General features: G+C 54.4%; 2 protein-coding genes and 1 long non-coding RNA gene across 61 annotated transcripts in view; 1 reads left to right on the forward strand and 2 right to left on the reverse strand.

The window, feature by feature from the left end:
• The window catches only part of DGKD (diacylglycerol kinase delta), a 109,304-nt gene extending 101,147 nt beyond the window's left edge, over positions 1-8,157 (forward strand). For 9 of the 11 annotated variants that reach the window (XR_002808523.2, XM_023642614.2, XM_005610725.4 and 6 more), the window contains 3 exons: positions 4,008-4,125; positions 5,175-5,305; positions 6,101-8,157. Coding sequence is in view for 10 of the 11 variants with exons in the window: in XM_023642614.2 (XP_023498382.1) it covers positions 4,008-4,125; positions 5,175-5,305; positions 6,101-6,190 (339 nt within the window). In the remaining variant the exon portion in view is untranslated. The remainder of the gene's footprint in view (positions 1-4,007; positions 4,126-5,174; positions 5,306-6,100) is intronic. The other 2 variants (XM_023642615.2, XM_070269500.1) reach the window with 1 other exon arrangement.
• A 1,759-nt stretch (positions 8,158-9,916) lies between these two features.
• LOC138924581 (uncharacterized) lies at positions 9,917-12,987 on the reverse strand. Its single transcript, XR_011439551.1, has 3 exons — positions 12,852-12,987; positions 12,443-12,647; positions 9,917-10,731 (listed from the first exon to the last, which is right to left on the reverse strand). It is a non-coding gene; the product is annotated as an uncharacterized lncRNA (long non-coding RNA).
• A 202-nt stretch (positions 12,988-13,189) lies between these two features.
• USP40 (ubiquitin specific peptidase 40) overlaps positions 13,190-21,343 on the reverse strand; it is a 77,426-nt gene continuing 69,272 nt past the window's right edge. For 43 of the 49 annotated variants that reach the window (XR_011439541.1, XR_011439544.1, XR_011439545.1 and 40 more), the window contains 4 exons: positions 20,888-21,098; positions 20,654-20,749; positions 16,909-17,003; positions 13,190-15,436 (listed from right to left, as the gene is read on the reverse strand). Coding sequence is in view for 40 of the 49 variants with exons in the window: in XM_070269522.1 (XP_070125623.1) it covers positions 15,325-15,436; positions 16,909-17,003; positions 20,654-20,749; positions 20,888-21,098 (514 nt within the window). In the remaining 9 variants the exon portion in view is untranslated. Of the gene's footprint in view, positions 15,437-16,908; positions 17,004-17,894; positions 19,861-20,653; positions 20,750-20,887; positions 21,099-21,343 lie in introns of those variants that run through there. The other 6 variants (XR_011439540.1, XR_011439546.1, XR_011439547.1 and 3 more) reach the window with 4 other exon arrangements.

Here is a 21,343-nt window from a genome sequence, read left to right on the forward strand (position 1 = left end):
TACCATATTTTATGCTTTCCATTTTCCCCACTTTTTCTGTTTCTTTTAATTTCTCCTTTTTGATTGATGAGTCGTTCCTTCCTCCCACACAATTCTGTTTGTCTCCTCCACTAGTTTGGAAATACGTACTGTTTATTCTTTTAGTGATTACCCCCAAAATTTTAATTTGAATTTACATGCATAAAATATATAAAGCAAAAACTCCTTGAAACGAGAGTGACAGAAACCAGACTGCAGTGTGAGCCATCACTCTCAGTCCATGATTAATGATCGTAAAACAAACCGTATCACAGAGTCTGAACGGAAGAAAGTTGAAAGAATATGTATATACGGAAATGTGTCACGATTCTCTACGGAGAGAAGTGTGTGCTCTGTAGAGAGAATGTGCTTTCTCTTCTGTTGCCTGCAGGACGTTTCAAAGTCTGAGCCTATTCTAGACCAGCACTAATGACAGAGGAAAACCGATAGTACAGAAATTGAGAGGAAGAGTTTAGGGTCTTTTAAGCAATTGATAGGAAATTTTATTTCTGTTGAAAATGATGAAAAATCGAGGTTTGTATTTTGTATGTACCTTTTGGTCTCATTTTCCTAGTAATTTATTTTATTTTATTCCTTAAAGTCCCAGTCTGCTATGGACTGGAGATCTTGCGAGCTGGCTCTTTTCCAGGGGTAGTTTGGGGACCACAGTGCTAGGCCACCAGGAAGCCTCAGGGACTAACTCGGAGCAGCTGGTCCCAGGTGTCAGCTGCGGCCCCTGCGAGCCAGGGCCCCGCCCCGCCCCCGCCCGCCCGCGCTGGCAGCTCCTCCACGCAGATTCCCTCTGATACAGGGGGCTGAGAGTTTCTTCAGTTCACAGGCAGCTGCAGCAGCTGCAGTGCGCACTCAAGGCCTGGTGCGTGGCTGCACGTCACCAAGCAACCCCACTTGTTTGGGACTTTCAGGTCTTAGTACTAAAAGCTTATGTCACAGGATTGTGGCTGCAACACTTTAAGCCTAAAAATGTTTTCAAAAGAAATATCACCAAATGCCGTACAGGTGCCAAGGAAACAAATACAGACCACCCCAAGTCCTCCTGGATGTCTGACCTGCTGCCCCCTCTAAGCCATGCGCAGAGTGGCCTGGTTTCTGGAGTTGCTGGGGTGGCCTGGGGAGACGGTGGAGGTGTTAGTTCTTGCAGCAGCAGGTGGGAAATTGAGCAGAGGGCACCCGAGGGTGGGTTTAGTTACAGGACCAGAAGTCCTCTGCAGCCTCGGCCAAGCAGGGAGGGCCGGGGCAGTGTGACTGCAGACCTTTGTCTGATGGAGCCTGAGGCCAGAAACTGCAGCCGGCTGTCCTGGGAGTGCAGGGAGAGCCACACGTGCTCCTGGGCCCAGGGCTCCTGGCTTCTCCAGCCTCCTCTGCGGGCTGCCTTCCAGCTCGGCGCTCCCCCCTCTGGGGTCCTGGCCCAGCCTCACCCTGGCAAGGGAAGAGACCGGGGTGAAGTACACGGGGAGAAAGGAACCTGGGAGGCAATGGTGCCCGTTTCTGCCAGCATAAAAATAGGAAAATCGTTTATTCGAAAGCCAAAAAAAGTGCTAAGTCTGTATCTTTGAAAGAAAGAAAAATAAACTACCCTTTGGCAAATCTAATCAAGGAAAAAATGAGCAAAATGAAGTGATAAAGGAAACATAATAAGAAACTAAATCATTATATTCAAAGAAATGCTAGCAAATCAATAGTTTCATCAAAATTTAAAAAATTTTCAGGAAAAATTTAAATTACACAGATTGATGTCCGAGGATATTTTAAAAAGAATAGCCACAGGACAACTTGAAAAAATAATCTAAATATTACCTCCAAAGGAAAAATGTCAAGGAATATGTAATTTCTACATATAAGAAGTAGTATCAGAACTAGAAAAAGAGGGACATTGTTCCAGTTCATTTTTTTAATTGTAAAAAACATAAAGTTTACCATCTTTGTCATTTTAAGTGTACAGTTCAAGTACTGTTAAGTGTATTCACATTATTGTGAAACAAATCTCCAGAAGATTCAAACAGTTCATTTTTTTAAAGGTAGCACATCTGATTCCCAAATTCAGTATTATCAGTGGATCCACAAAAATAATTTCCTTAAATCAAATAGTTGATGAAAGACATTCTTATAAAAGAATTCCAGCTACGGGCCGGCCCAGTGGCATCGAGGTTAAGTTTGCACATTCCCCTTTGGCGGCCCAGGGTTCCCATGTTCGGATCACAGGTGTGGACCTACACTGCTTGTCAAGCCACGCTGTCGTGGCATCCCATATACAAAATAGAGGAAGGTTGGGACAGGCGTTAGCTCAGCGACAATCTTCCTCAAGCCAAAAGAGGAGGATTGGCAGTGTTTGTAAGCTCAGGGCCAGTCTGCCTCACAAAAAAAAAGAATTCCAGCTAGAAAGTACAGAAAGATTAAAAGGCCATTTTGCATCCCCTGGGGAAACATGGGATTTAGGTAGCTCATCAATGGATGGGGGCACCTGTGGGGGAGTAGGGGTCTGATTCACTGAGAGGACAGTGCCACTGTGACATCCTCATGGACTCAGCTGGCCAGCTCCTTGGCAGGTCCACATGGGGAGGGCGGGGGGCGTGTGGTCAGAGCCAGAACGGGAGCTGTCTCAGGACAGATGGCTGGTTCTCTCCTGGTGAATGAAGCGGGGAGGGACCGAGAGCCACAAGAGCCGAGTGCCACTTGAGGACCTCGTTAGGGTCCTGATTCACACAAGCCAACTATGAGAAGACCCTTTGAAACAGTTGGGGAGATCGGATACAAATGAAGTCATTAGGTCCGATGGCGGGGTCAGGTGGGGTCCCAGGGCTGTGGTTACATTTTAAAGAGTTTCGGGTTGCGTACTGAAGTAGTCATGGGTGGAGCAATTCGATGTCTGAAGTTTGCTTTCAAAGGGCAGGGGAGACGGAGGAGGATGGTGTGTCAATAGCCTCCGTCTAGTCTCCCCGTCCCGGGGATGGATGAATGCCCGCGGTAGAGGTCAGATGGATCTAACACCGAGTACGCATTGGAAAGAGGAAGGCGACACATCAGGCCGGGGCTTTGGTTCAGTTACGTCGGAGCGCGTCTCCCTGGGCCCCCCGCCCCCGGCGGGCACCCGGGAGCTAAAGGGCCTTCATGGAGCAGCCGTCGGAGTTGATGATTTCGCCAGGTGTTCTCATTTGTGAGAACAGGTGTCCGCAGTCACCGGGGGCAGGACGTCACTGTAAGAAGTGTCCTCCCTAGTACGAAACGTAGAGACGATGCCGCGCCCTTGGTAGGAGGTCGTGAGGCTCCCCGCGTGAGGCTCGGCTCTTCCGAACCCTCGGTTTGCTGCAGTCAGTGCAAGTCCCTGTGGGGTGGTTTTCAGTGGGACCAGATGTCCCTGGTGGATTGAAAGCATCTCGTAAGCTGTGAAGTGTGACCGTGCAGGGGTCAGGGTGGGGGCGGAGTCGACCGCACCCTTGCCATGTAGGGAAGGGGGCTGTGTTTGTGAACGCACTGTACAATCTCGGGATGTGTGCTTGTGTCGCAGGAGAGAAGGTGCACAGGCCGGCCGGAAGGGCCTCCTTGGCTCTGCGGCTCCCGGGCTGGGCCCGTCCCTGCCACCCACCCTCCAGGATTCCGCCTCGGGGGGTAGATGCGAGGAGAGAGGCAGAGCCGGGCAAAGCTTGGCCTAGAAAGGGGCTCGGAGTCCCGGCAGTGGGAGAAGATTTAGTGATCGCCACGGCATGGACTGATGTTCACGTCACCTTCACGAGGTGGCTTAGTCACATGAGAAACACACGTTATAACACGAAAAAGCAGTGTGAAAATAGACACTGTGATCACGGAAACCACTTTTAAAGGCCTTAAAAATGAACAGTAAACACAGACTGGAAATCAAGGGAAAAGGCAAGAATGAAGGAGTCTGGGGACAAGGCATCTTTGCCGCCTCTGAGGTGGGACTGAGGCCTCGGTGCGTCCGGGTCTGACCCCTGTGTTTCTTGCTTTCCCTGCAGAACGTGATGCTGGATCTTTCCAAACGCAGCCGCAGTGGGAAGTTCCGCCTCGTGACCAAGTTTAAGAAGGAGAAAAACAGCAGGAACAGAGAAGCGCGTAGCCTCCTGGGAGCCCCGGGTACCCTCCTCTGTCCTTCTGCCGGCTGCCCGCCGTGGGGCCCGGCCCCGCTGTCTCTCCTGTGCTCCTGGGCCCCGGCCTGGTCCCCACAGCCCTGTTGGCCTGCACCAAGCCGTCCGTCTGTGGCCCCAGGGCTGCCCCCTTGCATTCCTGCCTGGCATTGGCTCCTGGCCGTGGTCACTCCCTGCCCTCAACTTACTGCCCGTGCAGACTCTGGGTGACAGCCTGCCCGAGATTGGGGGTGCGAGATGGGGAGGAGGACAGCAGAGGTGACAGGACAGACACAGAGCTCACACGCTGGGCCTGCTTCCTCTGAGGGGCTGCTGGTCCCCATTAATCGATCCACTGATTCAGGCGCCCCGCCCCCCCGCCCCCGTGGGCAAGCGGGGCCCCATGATTGTGGCCGGTGAAATCAATAGGAAATGGTATTAAAGGACATTTTTCTTTTGGGTCAATAAATTGGGGCTTCAGATCTCCATCCCAAGTGTTGGTCCTGAGCACAGCTGTCCCCAGCACTCTCGCTGCTGGGCGGCCCCACACCTCGATCTGGGGCTGACGTTTGCTGCCAGGACGGGGAGCTCCCTTTGATTTTTCTTCTTTGCATGTTTGTCCAGAAATTGGGTTTCTTTTAATGATGGTGGCTCTGATTACATGAAATCTCTGTGTGTCTCCCTTCCTGCTCTGGGCCGGAAGTGAAATGAACCCCCAGAAGGTAGAGGGAAGGCTGGCATCAGCTGCCCAGTCACGTGGATGTTTCCCTCGTGTTTGGTGGTGTCTGGTCCCTCCTAGGACACGGGGGAAATGTCCCGAAGGCTCATGGCCAACCCGGCAGGAACAGACACCAGCTCCTCCTGCAGCTCACGCCCGTTGAGAGCGGGTGGCTCCCCTGCCTCTTTCTGCACTGCTTGGGGCCGCGTTGGTGGCTTCGGGGATGGGTGCCTGCTTCTGGGTGTCTCCTGCTGGCTGCTGGCACGTCTGGGTGCCGGCTGCCGCCTGCCGGTGCAGGGCTCTGGGCACTCACTGCACTCGTGCTTTTCCGTCTCTGACAGTTCACCTCTGGGGGACAGAGGAGGTTGCTGCCTGGCTGGAGCACCTCAGTCTCTGTGAGTATAAGGACATCTTCACGCGGCATGACATCCGGGGCTCTGAGCTCCTGCACCTGGAGCGGAGGGACCTCAAGGTACTTCCATAGCGCCTCCCAGGGACCCGCTCCTGGGCGGCCCCGCGGCTCTCTTCTCTGTGCCCTCTGCCCTGGCCATGTCCCAGCATCAGGATTCTCTTCACGGTTCTCGGGTCTTTGTGCATGACTCGGGGTGACAGGCGATGTGGCCGAGAGGCCGCCCCCACCACAGGCGGACGGAAGGGGAGAGCTTGCTCTCCTTGGCCCGGGTGAACAGTGAGTTCTTTCCACACTGAGACCCTGTTGGGGACACAGCCCTGTGCTCATGGGTCAGCTGAGGGGCCCTGTGTGGTGACACCTTCTGGGTGAGGGGCCCAGCCCTGGGGCTCCCTCTGTGGTGACATGTCCATCAGAGTCGAGAGGCCTGTGTGGCTGCAAGTGCTGGGCTCCTCTGGGCCGTATCCCCACTGTCTCGCCGCTGCGTGGGCCTCGGCCTGCACCTCACTCTGTCCTGGGGAGCTGCGGCGTCTGGCCAGTACTGGGGGCTTCGCTCAGGGTAGTGTCCTGAGAGGGCGGAAGGCCCCGAGGGCGTCCCGGACAGTGGCACTCCCAGGTCACTTCATCCACTGCTGCCAGACCTGTGCTTGTCTCCATCTTGTTCTGTGTCCCTTGACGTCAGTGTTGGCTCCCTGGGGGGATGTGGCGGGTATCTGCGTGATTGTCACCTCTGTCCTTCCCGTCGTGTCACCGTCCTCATCGTTTTCACCCTCATTTGTTCAGAGTCAAGTGGCGTCTGCCGTGGTGCGCTGGGCCTGGGCTCTTCCTGGCGTCAGGGTGGCTGTCCTCTCTTTGCAGGACCTCGGCGTGACCAAGGTGGGCCACATGAAGAGGATCCTTTGTGGCATCAAGGAGCTGAGCCGCAGCACCCCTGCCACCGAGGCCTAGCCTTGGCCCTCTCAGCCTGTGTGCTCTGCTCCTCCCGCGACTGAGGCCGGGCACAGCGCGTGTCCCTTCTCATGGTGCTACTCCCCTTGCTGGCGACAGGACACCTCTCAGACACCAACATAGCTACCTGTGAAACCACGCCTTTCCACCGGCCTCGCGTGGGCACATGCACCACCACTGCTCGGGGCAGGCCCTGGGCCCTGGGCCCCAGGCCGTCGGCTGAGATGGCCTGTCAGGGCCGCACACCGTTGTCCTGTGGGTTCCTCTCCGCGTGCCCTTTAGTGGCGCATCATGTGGCAGCATCTCCCAAGCCTTCAAACGCCGGCCCAGCCACGGCATCCCACTCTGGAAAGTTCTGTGCCTGCCAGCCGCTCTGGGGTCTCCATGGCAGCCCCACAAGGCCGCCCTCTGCTGATGTCCCTGTTGAGTCATAGGGTGTTTGAGGAGGTCCTGCCTGGCCTGGGCTGCAGGGACACGGATGCGTTTCCAGGCCTGCGTTTTAATTGACCTGAAGCGAGAACTCCCTCCTCAAGCTGGGTCGCTGGGTGGTTATGCGCTGGGCCGCGAGCCCCCGTGTGTTGCCGGCCCCTTGTCCTGGTTCATGCTGCCACCGCTACCTGAGCTGCAGGCATGGGGACGCTGTCCCCTCTGTCCCCAGGATGCCATAGCCCCTGGAGTCCTGCAGGGGCCGGGAGTGGATGGGGGATGCGTGCGTCATTCAGGAAGCTTCCCGGGCTGAGCAGTCCTGGGGGTTGTCCAGAGAGTCTCCGAGCCCGTGGTGGCTCCTCACCCCGTGCCGCCAGGCCCGTGTCCCCAGGGGGTGCCCTGGCCTCGCTGCCTCTGCCTTTCCCTTCCCCCTTCTGACGCAGCCGCACCTGCAGGGCTCCCCATCCTGGAACCTGGCAAGGGGCCCACAGCCCGGCCCAACCCGACCCGCAGGGAGGTGGGTGGCAGGGAGGCAGGTGGCAGGCAGGGTCGGGGCCCCGTGGCTGGCCTCACCCTGTCGTCTGAGGGGCGCTGCAACCTCGCCGCCTCTGCCTGCCCCCGGCTCTGCGGACCCTGCTGCTGGTGCCCCGATGGGGTGCCCGGCCGGCCCGGCCTCTGGATCAGTGGTCCTGTGGGGGCCACGGCTGCCTGTGCCCGTGAGTGGAGGGGCAGGGGTGGGGGTGGGAGTCCCGCTCTGCAGGTGCCCTCAGCTGCCCTTGGAGGTGTGCCTGGGGCAGCTATGTGTCCCTCCCCACCGCGTTGTCCTCTCTCCCACCACAGCCAGTTTAGATGGAGGCAGGTGGGGAGAGCATCCTGCCACCAAGGTCCCCCGAATACAAAACAGAACAGGCTGACAGGTGGTCACGAGAGCCACGCCCGCAAGACCCCAATGGCTCTGCCCTGTGGCCTCAGGCGGGGCGCCCTAGGGTTCGGAGGTCCTCCGGGCGGGCCCTGGACGGGCTGGGACTCTGGTGAGGAGTGTGCAGAGGGGAGTAGTGGGCCTCCCGGGGCCATGTGGCACCAGGACCACCCCATGCCCTCCACGCCCTCCCCTTGGGAAAGCCTTGGGTTTGGGTCCAGCGTGGAGTTTAAATGACTGTGTTGTCACTGAGTAAAGCAACACTGTTTACGTAAAAACCACTTTTGTCATCCTAGTCAGTCGGTCAGAGGTGAAGGGGATGGCGTGATGCTGTGTGACTCCGTCGGGGAGGGCCGGCCCCTCGCTCAGTGTCTGTTGCTGCCCGGCCGGTTGTCCCCCTGGGTCCCGGGGCTCTCGGTCCCGTCAGTGTAGAGGGAGGAAGGCAGAGTCTTGGACACGAGGTTTTGTGCCCTCGGGTGGGGCTTCCCTCCTATTTATGATCCTAATTTATATGGCGCCCACCGTGGGGCGGACGCCTCCCGCATTGCTGTGTACATACACACCTGGGTTGTAAATACGTCGTTCTGTGTATAAATAAAACGAGCCTGTTTTTGACCTTGCATTCTCGATGGCCTTGTCGTCTCTCTTTGTGCCTGGACGGAAAACATCGGTTGCCAAAGTCTTTGCAAACTGGATTCAGAATTACGTTTTTCAGCTGCTCTAAAAGTAAGTTGAGCTGGTGGCGGCTGAAGGGCAGGACGGACGCCACTGTTTTCCAGGGCGTGGGCTCTGGGGTCTGGGATTAAAGCCTCGGCAGGGAGGCGGGGCCCCGGGCAGAGCCACGGTGGCCTCGGCCTGGCCCACTCAGCAAGGGCGGGTCATTTTAGCTAACATTCTCACCCCGCTAAATCTTTTATATAAAACTGCAAACCGGAAGCTCTCCTGCCTCTGTAGTCACAGTGCCTTTATCCCAAGGGAGCTGCCTCTCCAAGCTCAAGGTCACTTTCAATGCCATCCCCCAGTTCTCCGGTAAGGGATGGGCCCTGGCATCACGGAAGTAAAAATCAGGCTGACCAGGGCACAAAAGGGCTGCATGGGCTTTGGACATTGGTTGCCTCCAACCAGCAGCCAGCAGCTCTTTATTCCTCCTTCCTTGCTTAGCAGAGCCCCAGTTTTTTGGGTTTTTTTGTTTTTTAACGATTTTATTTTTCCTTTTTCTCCCAAAGCCCCCCAGTACAAAGTTATATATTTTTAGTTATGGGTCCTTCTAGTTGTGGCATGTGGGATGCCGCCTCAGCGTGGCTTGATGAACGGTGTCATGTCTGCGCCCAGGATTCGAACCAGTGAAACCCTGGGCCGCAGAAGCAGAGCGTGCGAACTTAACCACTTGGCCACGGGGCGGGGCTGAGAGCCCCAGTTTTGTCCTGGTGTACATCCTCCTCCCATGTGGCCATCCAGGATCAGGCCTCGTTGCAAGATGGCCACCACCATTCCAGGCCTCACATCCAAACAGGACCATCTCCAGGCTAAGGTGTGTGTGAGCAGGTGGTTGTCTCTTCTGTGTCTCTTTTAAGATAAAAGGAACCTTTTCAGAAGCCTTGGGTTCTGCTGACCTCCCCTAATGTCTCATTGTCTAGAACCGGGTCACACACCCATGACTAAACCAGTCAGTGCAAGGGGAACAGGGCCATGCCAACGATGACCGATCGCGATGCTGATGGCTAACCCGTTTCTAACGTTTATGCCAGGCGCTGGCCTCTGTGCTTCACACACATTAATTCATCTGTTCCTCTCACAATCTGACGAGGTGGGTATTGACGTTTCACAGAGGAAACGGGCTCAGAGAGGTTCACAACTTTTCCCATGTCCCACACCCAGCACGTGCAGAGATGGGAGTCATGGGGCAGCTGGGCACTGGAGACCATACCTCGAGGGCTGTCCTGTGTCCCGGGCCTGACACCAAGCTCAGCCCCATGACAGGTGAGGAAACGGCCCAAGTCACACGCAGGCATCCTGGCCCAGAAGCTGGAGTACCTGGGGACAGAGCAGGAGTGGGTCTGGGAGGGGCGGGGCCAGCTGCTGGCCTCTGTCCTGCCCCATGGTGTCGTCAGACCCCATGGTGTCGTCAGACGCAAGGCCTCTCCAAGGGCAGGGAGGATCCAGCGTGGGGCGCCGGCAGCACCTCCCGAGCCTGGCTGCGCGCTCGTCGGGCCGTGCAGAGGTGGCGGCCCACGGAGCTCGGCCAGAAGGACCTACAGCTCCCGGGGGCTAAGGGAGAAGAAGGAAAACGGGGAAATGGCAGCAGGTGCCAGCTCAGGGCCAGTCTTTCCAGACAGACAGCTAGCTGCAGGGGCAGGAGGTGCATGCCCTTAGTTCCTAACCTGGCCCCGTTCCCGTGAGGTTCCACCCACGGGCACAGTGAGGGCTCGTCCAGCGCAGACGTGACCCTGTCGGGGCTTTGGTCACTACGCTGCTTTAACAGGTAAACTCCAAATGCAGTGGCCACAGCTGAACCCAGTGTTCCTCTTGGTTCCAGCACGTCAAGGCAGTGTGTTCAGGCCTTCAGGGCCCTGGCTGCAGCCCTCCACGGGGTCACTCAGGGATCAGCTGGGGCGTCCTCACCTCCGTGCGGGGTGGGGACCTGGCCTGCCTGGCCTGAGTGCAGGGGCTGGGCAAGGATGGGAGACTGGGCGGGGGACGGTGCTCAGCTGCCTGTCCCTGCTCGAGGGGCCCCGGGGTGAGGTGTCCTCAGGGAAGAGGCTGACAGCTCCCCCAGGACTGGTCCTGCCCAGGCGACGTCCCTGCTGCGTCCTCGCTCTGCCCTGCGGGCCTCGACCCCCAGCCTCTAGCCTCGGCCACAGGCACTGAGGCTGCTCCACTGGCTCCCAGCTCAGTGTCTACACCGCAGGACAACGGAGGGAGCTTAGGGAGATTCAGCCTCGGGGCACAGGGGCCAGAGGGGAAGTTGAGCCACAGATCTTATTCAGTGTCGCTCCTCTTCCTCCAGCGGGAGAAGCCTGCCACCAGGCCGGCCGGGCCAGGGTGGCTGCACGAGCGCCTGATGCGGCGCCAGCGTCAGGAGTTCTCTCAAGCTGGGACCTGGTCTCGCACGGCTGCCGACTCGCTGCGGATCCTGTCTTCACTTAAAATCTTGATAGTTTATTCCTCATGGAGTTTTCAGCATTAATTTTGATTTCTAAAAATATTACATTGAAAACGATCTGTCCTGGTTACTGACTTTGGGTGCCTTTAAACTTGGCGCCCAAGGCCTCACCCTGCCCTCATCCTGGCCTGCGTCACATAATCTCATTTTGAATGTTCGAGGCTCCCACCCTCTCGTGGCGCTGGTGGAAGCCACTGCTAGATGCCGATGAACATCAGTTCTCTTCTCCCTGCCCCTGAAGGAACCCCTTCCTCCCCTGGGGGAAGCATGTGCCCAAATACGCCCCTGCAACTGTGCCCACCTTCTCCAGGCTCCTCTGCTGTCAAGCTTAGTACTGTGACTAACTTTTGGCCAAAGAGATGTTAAGTATAAACTGAGATTTCCAGGAAGTTTCCTTAAAAACATGAGAATGTGCCTTTCTCTTTCCTCCTGCTGCTGGCCTGGAGGGCGGACATGACAGCCGGAGCGACCTCAGCCAGTGTGGGCCATGAGACGGTCTTGGGAATGGAAGCCCCCTCCTTGACATCTCCGTGAAGTCATGGACTGCCCCCCACTGCACTTTTTATATGAGTGAAAACTACGTGTGTCTTGTTCTCTGTCTTGTAGAGTTGAGCCTAACAACTCCTTGTAGCCGTCCTTCCATAGCAAATCCTCATCTCTCCTGCAGGGAGAGTTGGGCAAAGATTTTGTATCTGGAAATGCAAAAGCGAAAGCGGATGGAGCCATGAGTTAAACCTATCATGCAGGGGTGTGGCCAGAGAACGGGCTGGGCCCCTGCAGGAGACGGCCGGGGGCAGAGCAGCTGCAGAGCCGACTGGGGCACACCTGGGGCAGATGTTTATAGTGTGTGGAGGAGGGTCTGAGGGTGCCAAGTGGCCTGGGACAGAGGAGCTGCGCCCTCAGGGGGTGGCACCTGGACCACGCCGGCCCAGCGTGGGCCGCTGGCCTTGGCACATGCTTCTCTATCAAACAGGAGCTTGGGCACAGCCCTTACGTAGTTTTGATCGCAAAAGTGTAAAACATCGCAGAGCACAAGGAGCGACAGGCTCCCTTGCCCACGCTGTTGACAGAAGCGGCTCAACCATTAGCCGCCAAGCTTCCAAGGACTTTGTGTTGCGGGCCAAACCCCACGCTGGTGAACAAGAGCCTGTGGTCACTTGGCCCCCAAGATCATCAGTCCCCAGGCCTCCAGGACGTGAACACTAAGGGCCGCTGCCCCCAGGGGGAGTCCCCAGCACCCACATCAGGTGTTCCTGCGGGGACAGGCCCTGGCCTTCATAGCGGGCCGGGACCACGTGGGCTCTGACCGCTCCCTGGGGCCGCTTCTGTTTACTGTGGTCACCTCACCCCTCTGGACACTGGTGGCAGGTGGGAGTTACATTTGTCACTGAGCCACTGTTGCTGAACCTGAGGACTTGCATCCACTGGCCCCAACCCAGAGGTCCACCCTCGGGGGTCATCGGCCGGGGCTGGGAGCAGGAGCCGGGCGGGACTCTGAGCTCTTCCCTTCGGGGAGGGACGGTGTGGTCCATTGTAGGCAACAGCTGCCACCATGCACGTGAGGTGTGTCTGCTCTGAGTCACCCGCATGGGACGAGCACAGCGGATGCCAGGCAGCCAAGGGGCTGGGCCGCAGGGGGCCCCGCTGCCCATAGCACTTGGAGGTTTGGGGGAACCTCCCCTGCCCTACTCGCCCTCCACTGTCACAGGATTGGAGCTGACAGCAGGACGGGCACGTCACCCACCTGGAGCCGATGGTGTCAGGCCAGGACTTTACAGGTCCCTGGACAGAAGCACTGAGTCTGACAGGAGGTAACTGGAGCTGCTGGGGTCATCTCGCCAGCTGGGGAAAGTCCACGGGGGACAGAGACCACCTGGCAGAGGCAGGCTCTGGCTGTCGTCCGGGTGCTCGGCCCTCCGTGGGCCTGCTGTCAGCTGTCCTGTGTGCTCCTGTTTCACGAGGCAGGAGAGGCCCGTTTTGGCTCACGCCCGCCCGAGCTGGTTGCAGCCACCCGCAGTGAAGGGTCCAGCTGACACTGCAGCCAGTGACCCAAGCACCTTGCGAGCAGCTGTCAGTGCCACACTCACGCTCCTGGGGGGCGAGGCCAGAGGGACACGCAGGACTCGAGGGAGCTGGAAGCATCCCTCTCGTACCTGTGGGTCGGTATCACGGCGTCAGTTCCTCTCTGAAGTGCGGCGAGTTTCCAGAACGCTGGCACACTCCGGTGCCTGCATCACGGCCAGGCTCAGAGTGAGGGGCGGTGCGTGCTCCTGTGCGGATGGGGAAGGGGCCGCAGGACGCGGTCCTTCCCTGGCCCAGAAGGAAAATGACGCCTATGAGGCCACGGTTCTGGATTATCAGGGAATTCTTGTGTGCCTCCCCCCCTTTTTTTTGCCAGAAAAATGCCATAGTTGAGTAAATATGTTTTCTGTAACTCAACCACCACTGCCCCTTCTTATTTCCCTAGAAGGAGTAACCAGACCACTTCCAGTTTCTTCCAAGACAACTTTTCCCATGAGTCTGAATTTATTTAAAATCAAAACATACTTCTGTTATTCCTACAGCAGCACTGACACAGCATTTCTAAATACAAACCGTGTTTATTTAGCATCTGAAGTTCGCTTGGGAGAAGAGGCCAAGTAGACCGTGAAGCCGTCAGCGCACAATGCAAACGCAAGACTGCAATGGAAGCGGCTTCTTTCTAACAAAATCTCACAGCTCTCTCCCAGTGGCCGCACTCCACGCCTGAATCAAAAAAAAACAAACTGGGAAGGCAGGAGGGGGCCACAAGCAGAGCCCTTCCGGGGGCCCCAGGCCGCAGCGGGCCGCCCTGCGGGGCCCTGTAAGGCACATTCTCCCCGCGCTCGTCCTGGCAAGTCCCATCCACCGAGGCCTCTGGCTTCTCAAAAGCAAAGCTTTTCAGTATTATATTGTTTCGTTACCTTAAAGTGAATGAGGGGGCATCCCAGGGAGAGACGTCAGTTAGAGTACAAGGAACAGAAGGGCTTACACCCAGGGCCTGGGCTTCCGGCCACAGCTCCTCAGAGCCTTCCAGTTCGGTGTCATCAAACATCACGCAAGGTCCCTCTCCGGACACAGTCCCGAGCCCACGCTCGAGGCTCCTGGGCCGAGCCTGGTCTGAGAAGCTGAAGGCAGCTCGCCAGTCCAAGTGCAGTGCCGTACAGGGCGGCGGCCTCGGCGCAGAGGAGCACGTCGTCTGTGATCAGCCTCCCAGACGGACCCCGGAGGCGCTGGGGTTTCCGACACGGCTCCGCCCAGCGCTGGAGGAGGACGGAGGCCAGGCCGCTGGGCATCAGGCTCTGTGAAAGGCAGCGTGGCGCGACAACGGGCACCCGACCTCGCCAGGCCAGGGGGCAGGCCCGGACCCCGGGCCATGTCTGTCACTTTCTTTGCATCTCCTAATATTTGAGTGCTATTTTAACATCAAAGCTAAAAGGGCTGATGAGAAATTGTGTGAAATCAAGATGATAACCACACTTAGCAAGAGAGTTGCTACAGAGCTTCATTTGAGGTAAGGAAGAATTTATTACATTTTCTCAGGAATCCTGCTTTCAACTGAGTCAGACTCTGAGAAATTGGATCATGTGTGTCCTAAATCAGTCAAGTCAGTGATATGACAGATGTTCTGTCATAAATAACCACTTACATTTGATAGTTAGCCATGCCGAATGACGAGAACAATCTCAGTTGACATTTTCATCTATCTTTTCTGAGGCTACTCATACTGTCAGCCCACGCCAGGCCCGTCTGCCACGACCCTGCCTCACACCACACTTCCAGACACGAGGCAGCTGCGGGGTCTGTGGCGGCGGCGGCAGCAGCAGCAGCCAGAATCTTCTGAGCCGATAGCACAGTCAGCTAGCTCCTCAGGGCTGCTGGGCCACCGCGTCGCAGCCAGCAGAGGCTTTTCTCTCTTTAGCAGCAAACACGTAGCTCGAGAGGATGTCCGTCTGTCTCCTCATTCCGAAAGACAGCTCATGCTACTCAGAACCATAGTTTTAACTCAGACCAAAGAGGGGAACGTGTGCTGTGTGGGGACGCCCCTTTATGTCATGGCGTGAGCCTGGCCAGATCCCCAGTGGGAGTTGAGCGGTGCCAACCTTAGTCAACACGGATACCAGAGTCATCTGAACAGTGTAAGAGCAGAGAATGGAACACGAGTATTTCGAACGGCAGACGTGTCAGAGGTTAGCGACGTGCCCTTTGACCCATGCTGCTGTCAATGCACTGTAAGTTTTCCGATAAAAATAGCGGTTGGGGTCAAGTGTGGTGGGAGGGCAATGTCGGACTGGCACCTGTAGGGTGTCGCCAGGCCTGTGCCAGCCCCCAGGGGACGGGCTGCATAGCCGAGTAACAAAGGGTGCTCTCCTGGCCTGGAATGAACCATCCCTTTACTCGAAATAAAGCAGAGGACTGGAGTCTGTGTCAGCACAAGGTAGAAAACCAACAAACCTGCTCTCCTGGAGCCGACTGGTGGATTGTGGGAGGAGCCCAAGGCCCTGCGTGGCAGCCAATGAGGCCCCGCCAGGCCCCAGGGACAATGGCTGCTCCGGTAGCAGCACTGCCTGGGTGCTGTGCCCACGGGGACGTCGGCGGCTATCTGTGCTACCTGAAACTCCCAACGTGGATGGAGAGAGAAGCTTCTGGTCCACGGGGCCGGGCAGGCGTCTCTGCACCAGAGAAAACATGGCTGCTCTGGACACGCAGGGCTTCTTGGCTGCGGGAGACAGAGGTGTCAGTGACTCACATACCAGGTCGAGGGGTTTGGAGTGACTCTACAGGTCACTCCAACTTTTAGGGGTCAAGTTGGAACAGGCCACAGGGATGTGGGTTTGCAATTCTGACAGCTACTTCCAAACCACCCCATCGGAGGCCCTCAGTCCCCCACCGCCATGTGTGGGCCCACGGGTCCCCAGGCCCCGCCCACATGGTGGGGCAGACCCAGGTCCTTCCCAATCTGCCAGGGGAAAACATTTCACCACAGAGCAAGCTTCCCTTCTCTGCTTTCTGAATCAAAGTGTAACATTCACAGATGCACAAATCTTAAACGTCCAGCTCCATGAGCCGTTACAGTTAACGCACATTGGGTAATGCCACCACCACCTCGGCCCTTACTCCCTTGTACTGCTTGCTTTGGCCCCCTGAGGGGCTGGGAAATGACGATGAGGAGGCAAGCAGGGGCTAACTGGGCAGGCAGCTACATCAGAAGCTGCTGCAGCAACTCAGGAGAGAAAAGAACACCCAGCCAGCCAGAGCGCCGAGAACGGGGGAAAGGCTGACTGAGGAACGAGCAAGGCAATGAGACCGGAAGTGGGGAGCAGATAAGGATGACCATGGCGTCTCTGGTATGGCCTGTGTGGGGGTGACGACATGGACCACGCAGTGAGAGTCAGGTTCAGGCACATGGAGTTTGAAGTACTGGTTCTGGTGGGATGTTCCAGGAAATTCTGGAGGGTGTATGTGGTCTGGAGGCCAAGAGCAAGCAAGCCAGACTGTGTACAGGAGAGAGAGGACTGAGTCCACCCAAGGTGAGGTGACTGGGGTAGAGCGGGCAGAGTGATCAGAGAGCAGGACGACACCAACCCTGGAAGATGGCTGGGGAAGGAGCTGGGAGGTAGGAGGAACCAGGCAGGGGGGGAGCTTCCTGCAGAGGGACGAGCAAGCAGGGCGGAGAAGGGAGGGGAAGCATCTGTGGGTTAGCAGCCAGGCAACTCCCTGGAGGGAACTGAGAGGAGGAGTGAGCCACGGGCAGGTGACAGCAGCAAGGAAGCAGCTGCAATGGCACATATGATCGGGAATGCTCCTGTTTTCAGATGACTGAGACCTGAGGATGCTGGTGTCTGAAGGAAAGACCCAGAAGATGGGGAGCGGTTACATACGGGGAGAGAGGAGCAAGCAGAGCTCACAAGGAGGGGAGAGGATGAGACCCGGGCACGCGCCGAGGCTGCCTCCTGATGAGTTCGGGTACCACATTTCCTTCACAGGTTCCACAGAAAGCCCTCTTAGCAGGTATCCTAAAGAACATGGACACTGCAGGGGACAGAGGAGAATTCCACAGCACTATTTCTTCACAAAGCACACTTTTGTATAAGGAGAGTACTAAGCCCTAATCAAGAGCTTCCAGCAAGAGCAGAGCGCAGCAGAGGTTCCCAGCGGAATCTGTCACACGAGTGAGAAGCCTGGTATTACCTTTTCCTTTTGCCCAGAGCCAGCTGTTTCTGTTTTTCTTTTCCAATGTCATCCGTGACTGTACTGAAATCATCATCATCTTCAGCCAGGAGATTCTACATTTCAAAATAATCAATGAGCAATGTTTTCAGACATTTTTTTAGCCTACACTTCAAAGAGCTGTGTAAAAATTACCTAAATTGACAAGAGGAGACATGCAAATGTACATCATCTAGATTAGTAACATAATAATGGACACACCACACTCTAGCGCTTGGTGAAGACCAAGGAAGCGAGTGACGGGAAGAGCCTGAGGCGGGATCACTCTGCAGCCCTCTGGCCTTCGCCCTCACCCGCGTGCCGCCCGAGCGAGCCGGGCAGAGGGCTCTGGAGGGAGACACGGCCAGCTGAGCAATCACACAGCTCTCACCGCGGGCTAGAGACATGGCTGTCTGTTCTCCAAAGTCTGTCCAACTGTTCTCACCCACACAGCTCTACAGCTACCCCGAGAGCTTCTGAAAGGCCCGGGGCTTCCAGCTCCTGGGCAGGCCCCCGAAGCTGTACCGGAGTGCTTCACAAATACAGGATGCTCCATACATCCTCCTGAGGGACCAAGGCTGCCTCCTTCCCACTACGTGCAGTCGGTTCCACGTGCCAATATTATTTACCGCAAACACTGGCTTCTCCTTCAGCGGCCCACAGGCATGTCTCAGCGAGCGTTAACTAAGCCAGCGCTGACCCTGCGAAAACATCCTAGGGAGGAGCTGTATGCCAGAGAGAGTTCTGAGGCTTGCCAGGCCTGGGTTATGGACTCCCCAGGCCACTGGCCACGTCCCCAAGTGCAGATTTGGGAGCACTGCAGCGAGTCCCGTGTGCTGTGACTAGAGCTCTCGGCGACCAGGAGCGAACGGACAGCCGCAGGCGGGTTTTGCTCCTTCTCCAGTCTCAGGAGAGAAAACTGCTGTAACAAGCGTTATAATCTCCATTCCAATAAATGGTGCATGATAAACACTTGATAATGTTTATTCCAGTAAGTTGTGCTTGATATGCTATTTAAAAATTGTGAAACATTACAAAATAAGAGTAGATATGGAGCTGACGGACAGACAGCACGTTCTCAGGGTGCACAGGCGAGGGCACAGGCGGTGCGGCACGGCAGTCAAGCGCACGCCTGGACACAGATCCACGGGCACACCAGTCCCATAACCTCCCCGCACCTCATCCTCCTCATCTTAACATGGCACCTGCTTCCTACGGTTGTCATGAGGAGAAACAGAGTTAAAGGGACACGTGGATGGTGCTGGCAGATAATAAAATGCCCAGTGAAAGTTAGCTATCAATAATATTAACCTTTTACCATCTTTACTTCATTTTTATCTTTCAAGGAAAAAACCTAAGAATCTGTCCATGTCCCTCCCCCACTAGAGGAGGGCGCTACGTCGAGTCTGATGCTGTTGCTCCCGCCTGTCTCCCTCGATCACTACAAGGGAACGTGACCCTCAGCATCTTCATGGTTGTACACTTTCCACAAATGACCATCCTGTGACTTCGTTTTCTTTTGCAACAGTGAACACGCAGAGGCACGTCCGCACTGACCTGTGTGGCTGCGGCTCCTTTGTTTGAACTGCTGCGTTCTATGCCATTCTATCGATACTTCTGTTTCCATTTGATCTGTCCCCTTTCTAAGGGTCATTTGAGTTCTTTCCAGTTTACACGATCACCAACAGTGCTTCAGTGAACGTCTCTGTACGTCTCCCCACATGTGTGAGGCGTCCAGGGTGTGCACCCAGGAGTGGAATGACTTGCTTGGATCTATTACATAGGCATCTTTTACTTTACTAAAAACTGCAACTGCTCTTCAGTGTGGCTGTGCCAATTTGCACTCCCACTGCTAGGGGTGTGGGTTCCGAGGGTCTGGGTTGAAATGGTCGTTCGCCGCTTCATCTCCCAGGTCCTGGTCACCGGGCACTCGCTGCCTTCCCATCTGCTTACTGGCCATTTAGTCTCTCTTCTGAGAACTGCCCGTCACTCTGCCGATTTCTCCCTTATCGGGTGATCTTTCTGCAGCTGGGTTGCGGGAGTATTTGACATATTCTGGATAACAATCCTTGCTAGTTATATTGTTGTATATATCTTTCCTTGTTTGTGGCTTGTCTTTTCACTTTTTATGGTTTCTTTGATGAACAAAATTTTTTACTTTTAACGTAGTCAAATTTCTCCATCCTTTATGGTTTGTGTTTTTTGTTGCTTATTTTAAGAAATCCTCCACCTTTTCTTCTAACGGTTGAAAATCACTGCTTTTCACGTTTCAGTCTTCCTGTTGATTGCTGTATATGGCATGAGCAGAGGTGGATACAGATTTTATAGGGCCTAAAGCTTACATAAATTTGGGGACTCTCTGTGAAAATGAAATCGGAGTTATGACTACAATTTTTCCTATATGGATAACCACTTCTCCCAGCACCATTTATTGAATAATCCATGTTCAATGTTGCCTCGAATACCTGTCAAGTGTCCTTCTATATGTGATTCTGTTTTGGGGCTCTCTATTCCAATCCTATTTGTCAACCCTGTCCCAAAGTGACACAGCTGTATAATCAGTCTTATCACTTGGTAAGGCAAGTACCCTGACCTTGTTCTTGAAAAATACCTTAGCTCTCTGGCCCTTTGCTCTCCCATGTGACTCTTCCGTCTTTAATCTCATCTATGTGGTTACCCACTGGAATGACACTGAACTTAGAGCCGTGGGAGGCACTGCTGTCTTCACGATGGGGCTCCCCTTCCAACAGCAGGACATGGCTCTGCCTCCAGACGAAGCTTTAATACAGCTCAAGATTCACCGCTCCAGAAAGGTCTCATCAGTCTTTTTGTTGGACGTATCCCTAGGGACCTTGTAGACTGATCTTATCATCTTCTGAACTCTCTTAACTTATCGGCTGATCTGTAGTCTCCTGAATCTCCTTTATAGAAAAACTGCATGGAAGAACAGTTTTATTTTTTCTTTTTAGAATTTCTTTACCTCGCTTTCAATTTTTATTTACCTTTCTTTGGGAGGAGGAGCGGTATATTACCTTGGCCACACTGATTAGTATAATGCTGAATAGAAGTAGTGATTAAGAGAATGCTTATTCCCTCATATAAAATTACTGATATTAAGTTACTGATTTAATAATTAATACATTAATAATCTTTAATTCTTATATTAAGGATTAAAATTATTAATCTTTAATACAAAAGTGTTGCTACATGACAACAAAGGTTTGTCCAAGGAGCGCGAGGATGGCCCAGTGTCAGGAATCTATGTACCTACCAGATTAAAGAAGAAAAACCATATGGCTAATTCAACAGACACAGAAAAAGCACAGAATAAAATTTAACATTAAACATCCAGTGCATATTTAACTTTAATATTAAACATCCATGATTTTAAAATCATGATTTTAAAAAAAGAACCTGGAGCAAACTGGGGGTACAAGGAGACTTCCCGACCTGACAGGCCCTCCTGGAACTCGCAGACCCACACCTGCTGATAACACCACAGAGCATTTTCCTGCAAGTCAGACCCTAAGCAGGGTTTGGGTACTGACTTTCTACTGGCCTCCTACAACGAGTTGTTTGGCTTTCCTTCTTTTTCTTTTTCCATTCTCTAAAAAAATTTCTATAAAATAGGATTATCTGTCCCTTTAAGATTTGATAAAACTTCTCTATAAAATCATTTGATCCTGGTGTTTTGTCAAAGTGGTATATTTGTTATTAAATAACTTACCTTAACACCAATAGTATCGCCATCTTTCAAGTGATAAGGCGCCCCCTGCAAATTATCTTGCTTTTTCTTCTTTTTCCTCTTAGTAATTTGCTGGTTCTATAAAAAAAAATCAAGCATCTTAAAGAAAGAAAACTCAACCTCAAATTCTTACTAAATTCCCTATCTGTGAAAAATTATAATTAATCTATTCACTATGCCAGTAAGGCCCAATCTGAGAAAGCCCCACAACTTTACCCAGCTAGATATTGGAAGCCATTCAAACTTTTCAGGAAAGTATTTGGCAATTTCAATTTTTTCCACAGGAAGAGAATAGAAATCAGCAACTCGCTGCCTCAGGGAGCCAGCAGTCCAGCCTCGGGCAGCATCCCACACCATGTTCATGGGCAGGGCGTATGCCCTCTCGCCAGGGAGGCGCATCTGCGTCCTCAGCAGCACGTCCTGGGGGCTGCATCAGAAAGCAATCAAAGGTCAGATTTAAAACAAACAAGATGGAACTTTGCAGTAACTGTGGGGGCCAAGATGGGCAAAACTTTGCCTCCGACTCCTCTGGTTTTTTTTTTTTTTTTTTTTAAAGATTTTATTTTTTCCTTTTTTCTCCCCAAAGCCCTCCGGTACATAGTTGTGTATTCTTCGTTGTGGGTCCTTCTAGTTGTGGCATGTGGGACGCTGCCTCAGCGTGGTTCGATGAGC

Source organism: Equus caballus, chromosome 6, assembly GCF_041296265.1.
Source record: "Equus caballus isolate H_3958 breed thoroughbred chromosome 6, TB-T2T, whole genome shotgun sequence".
Taxonomy (NCBI): Eukaryota; Metazoa; Chordata; class Mammalia; order Perissodactyla; family Equidae; genus Equus; species Equus caballus.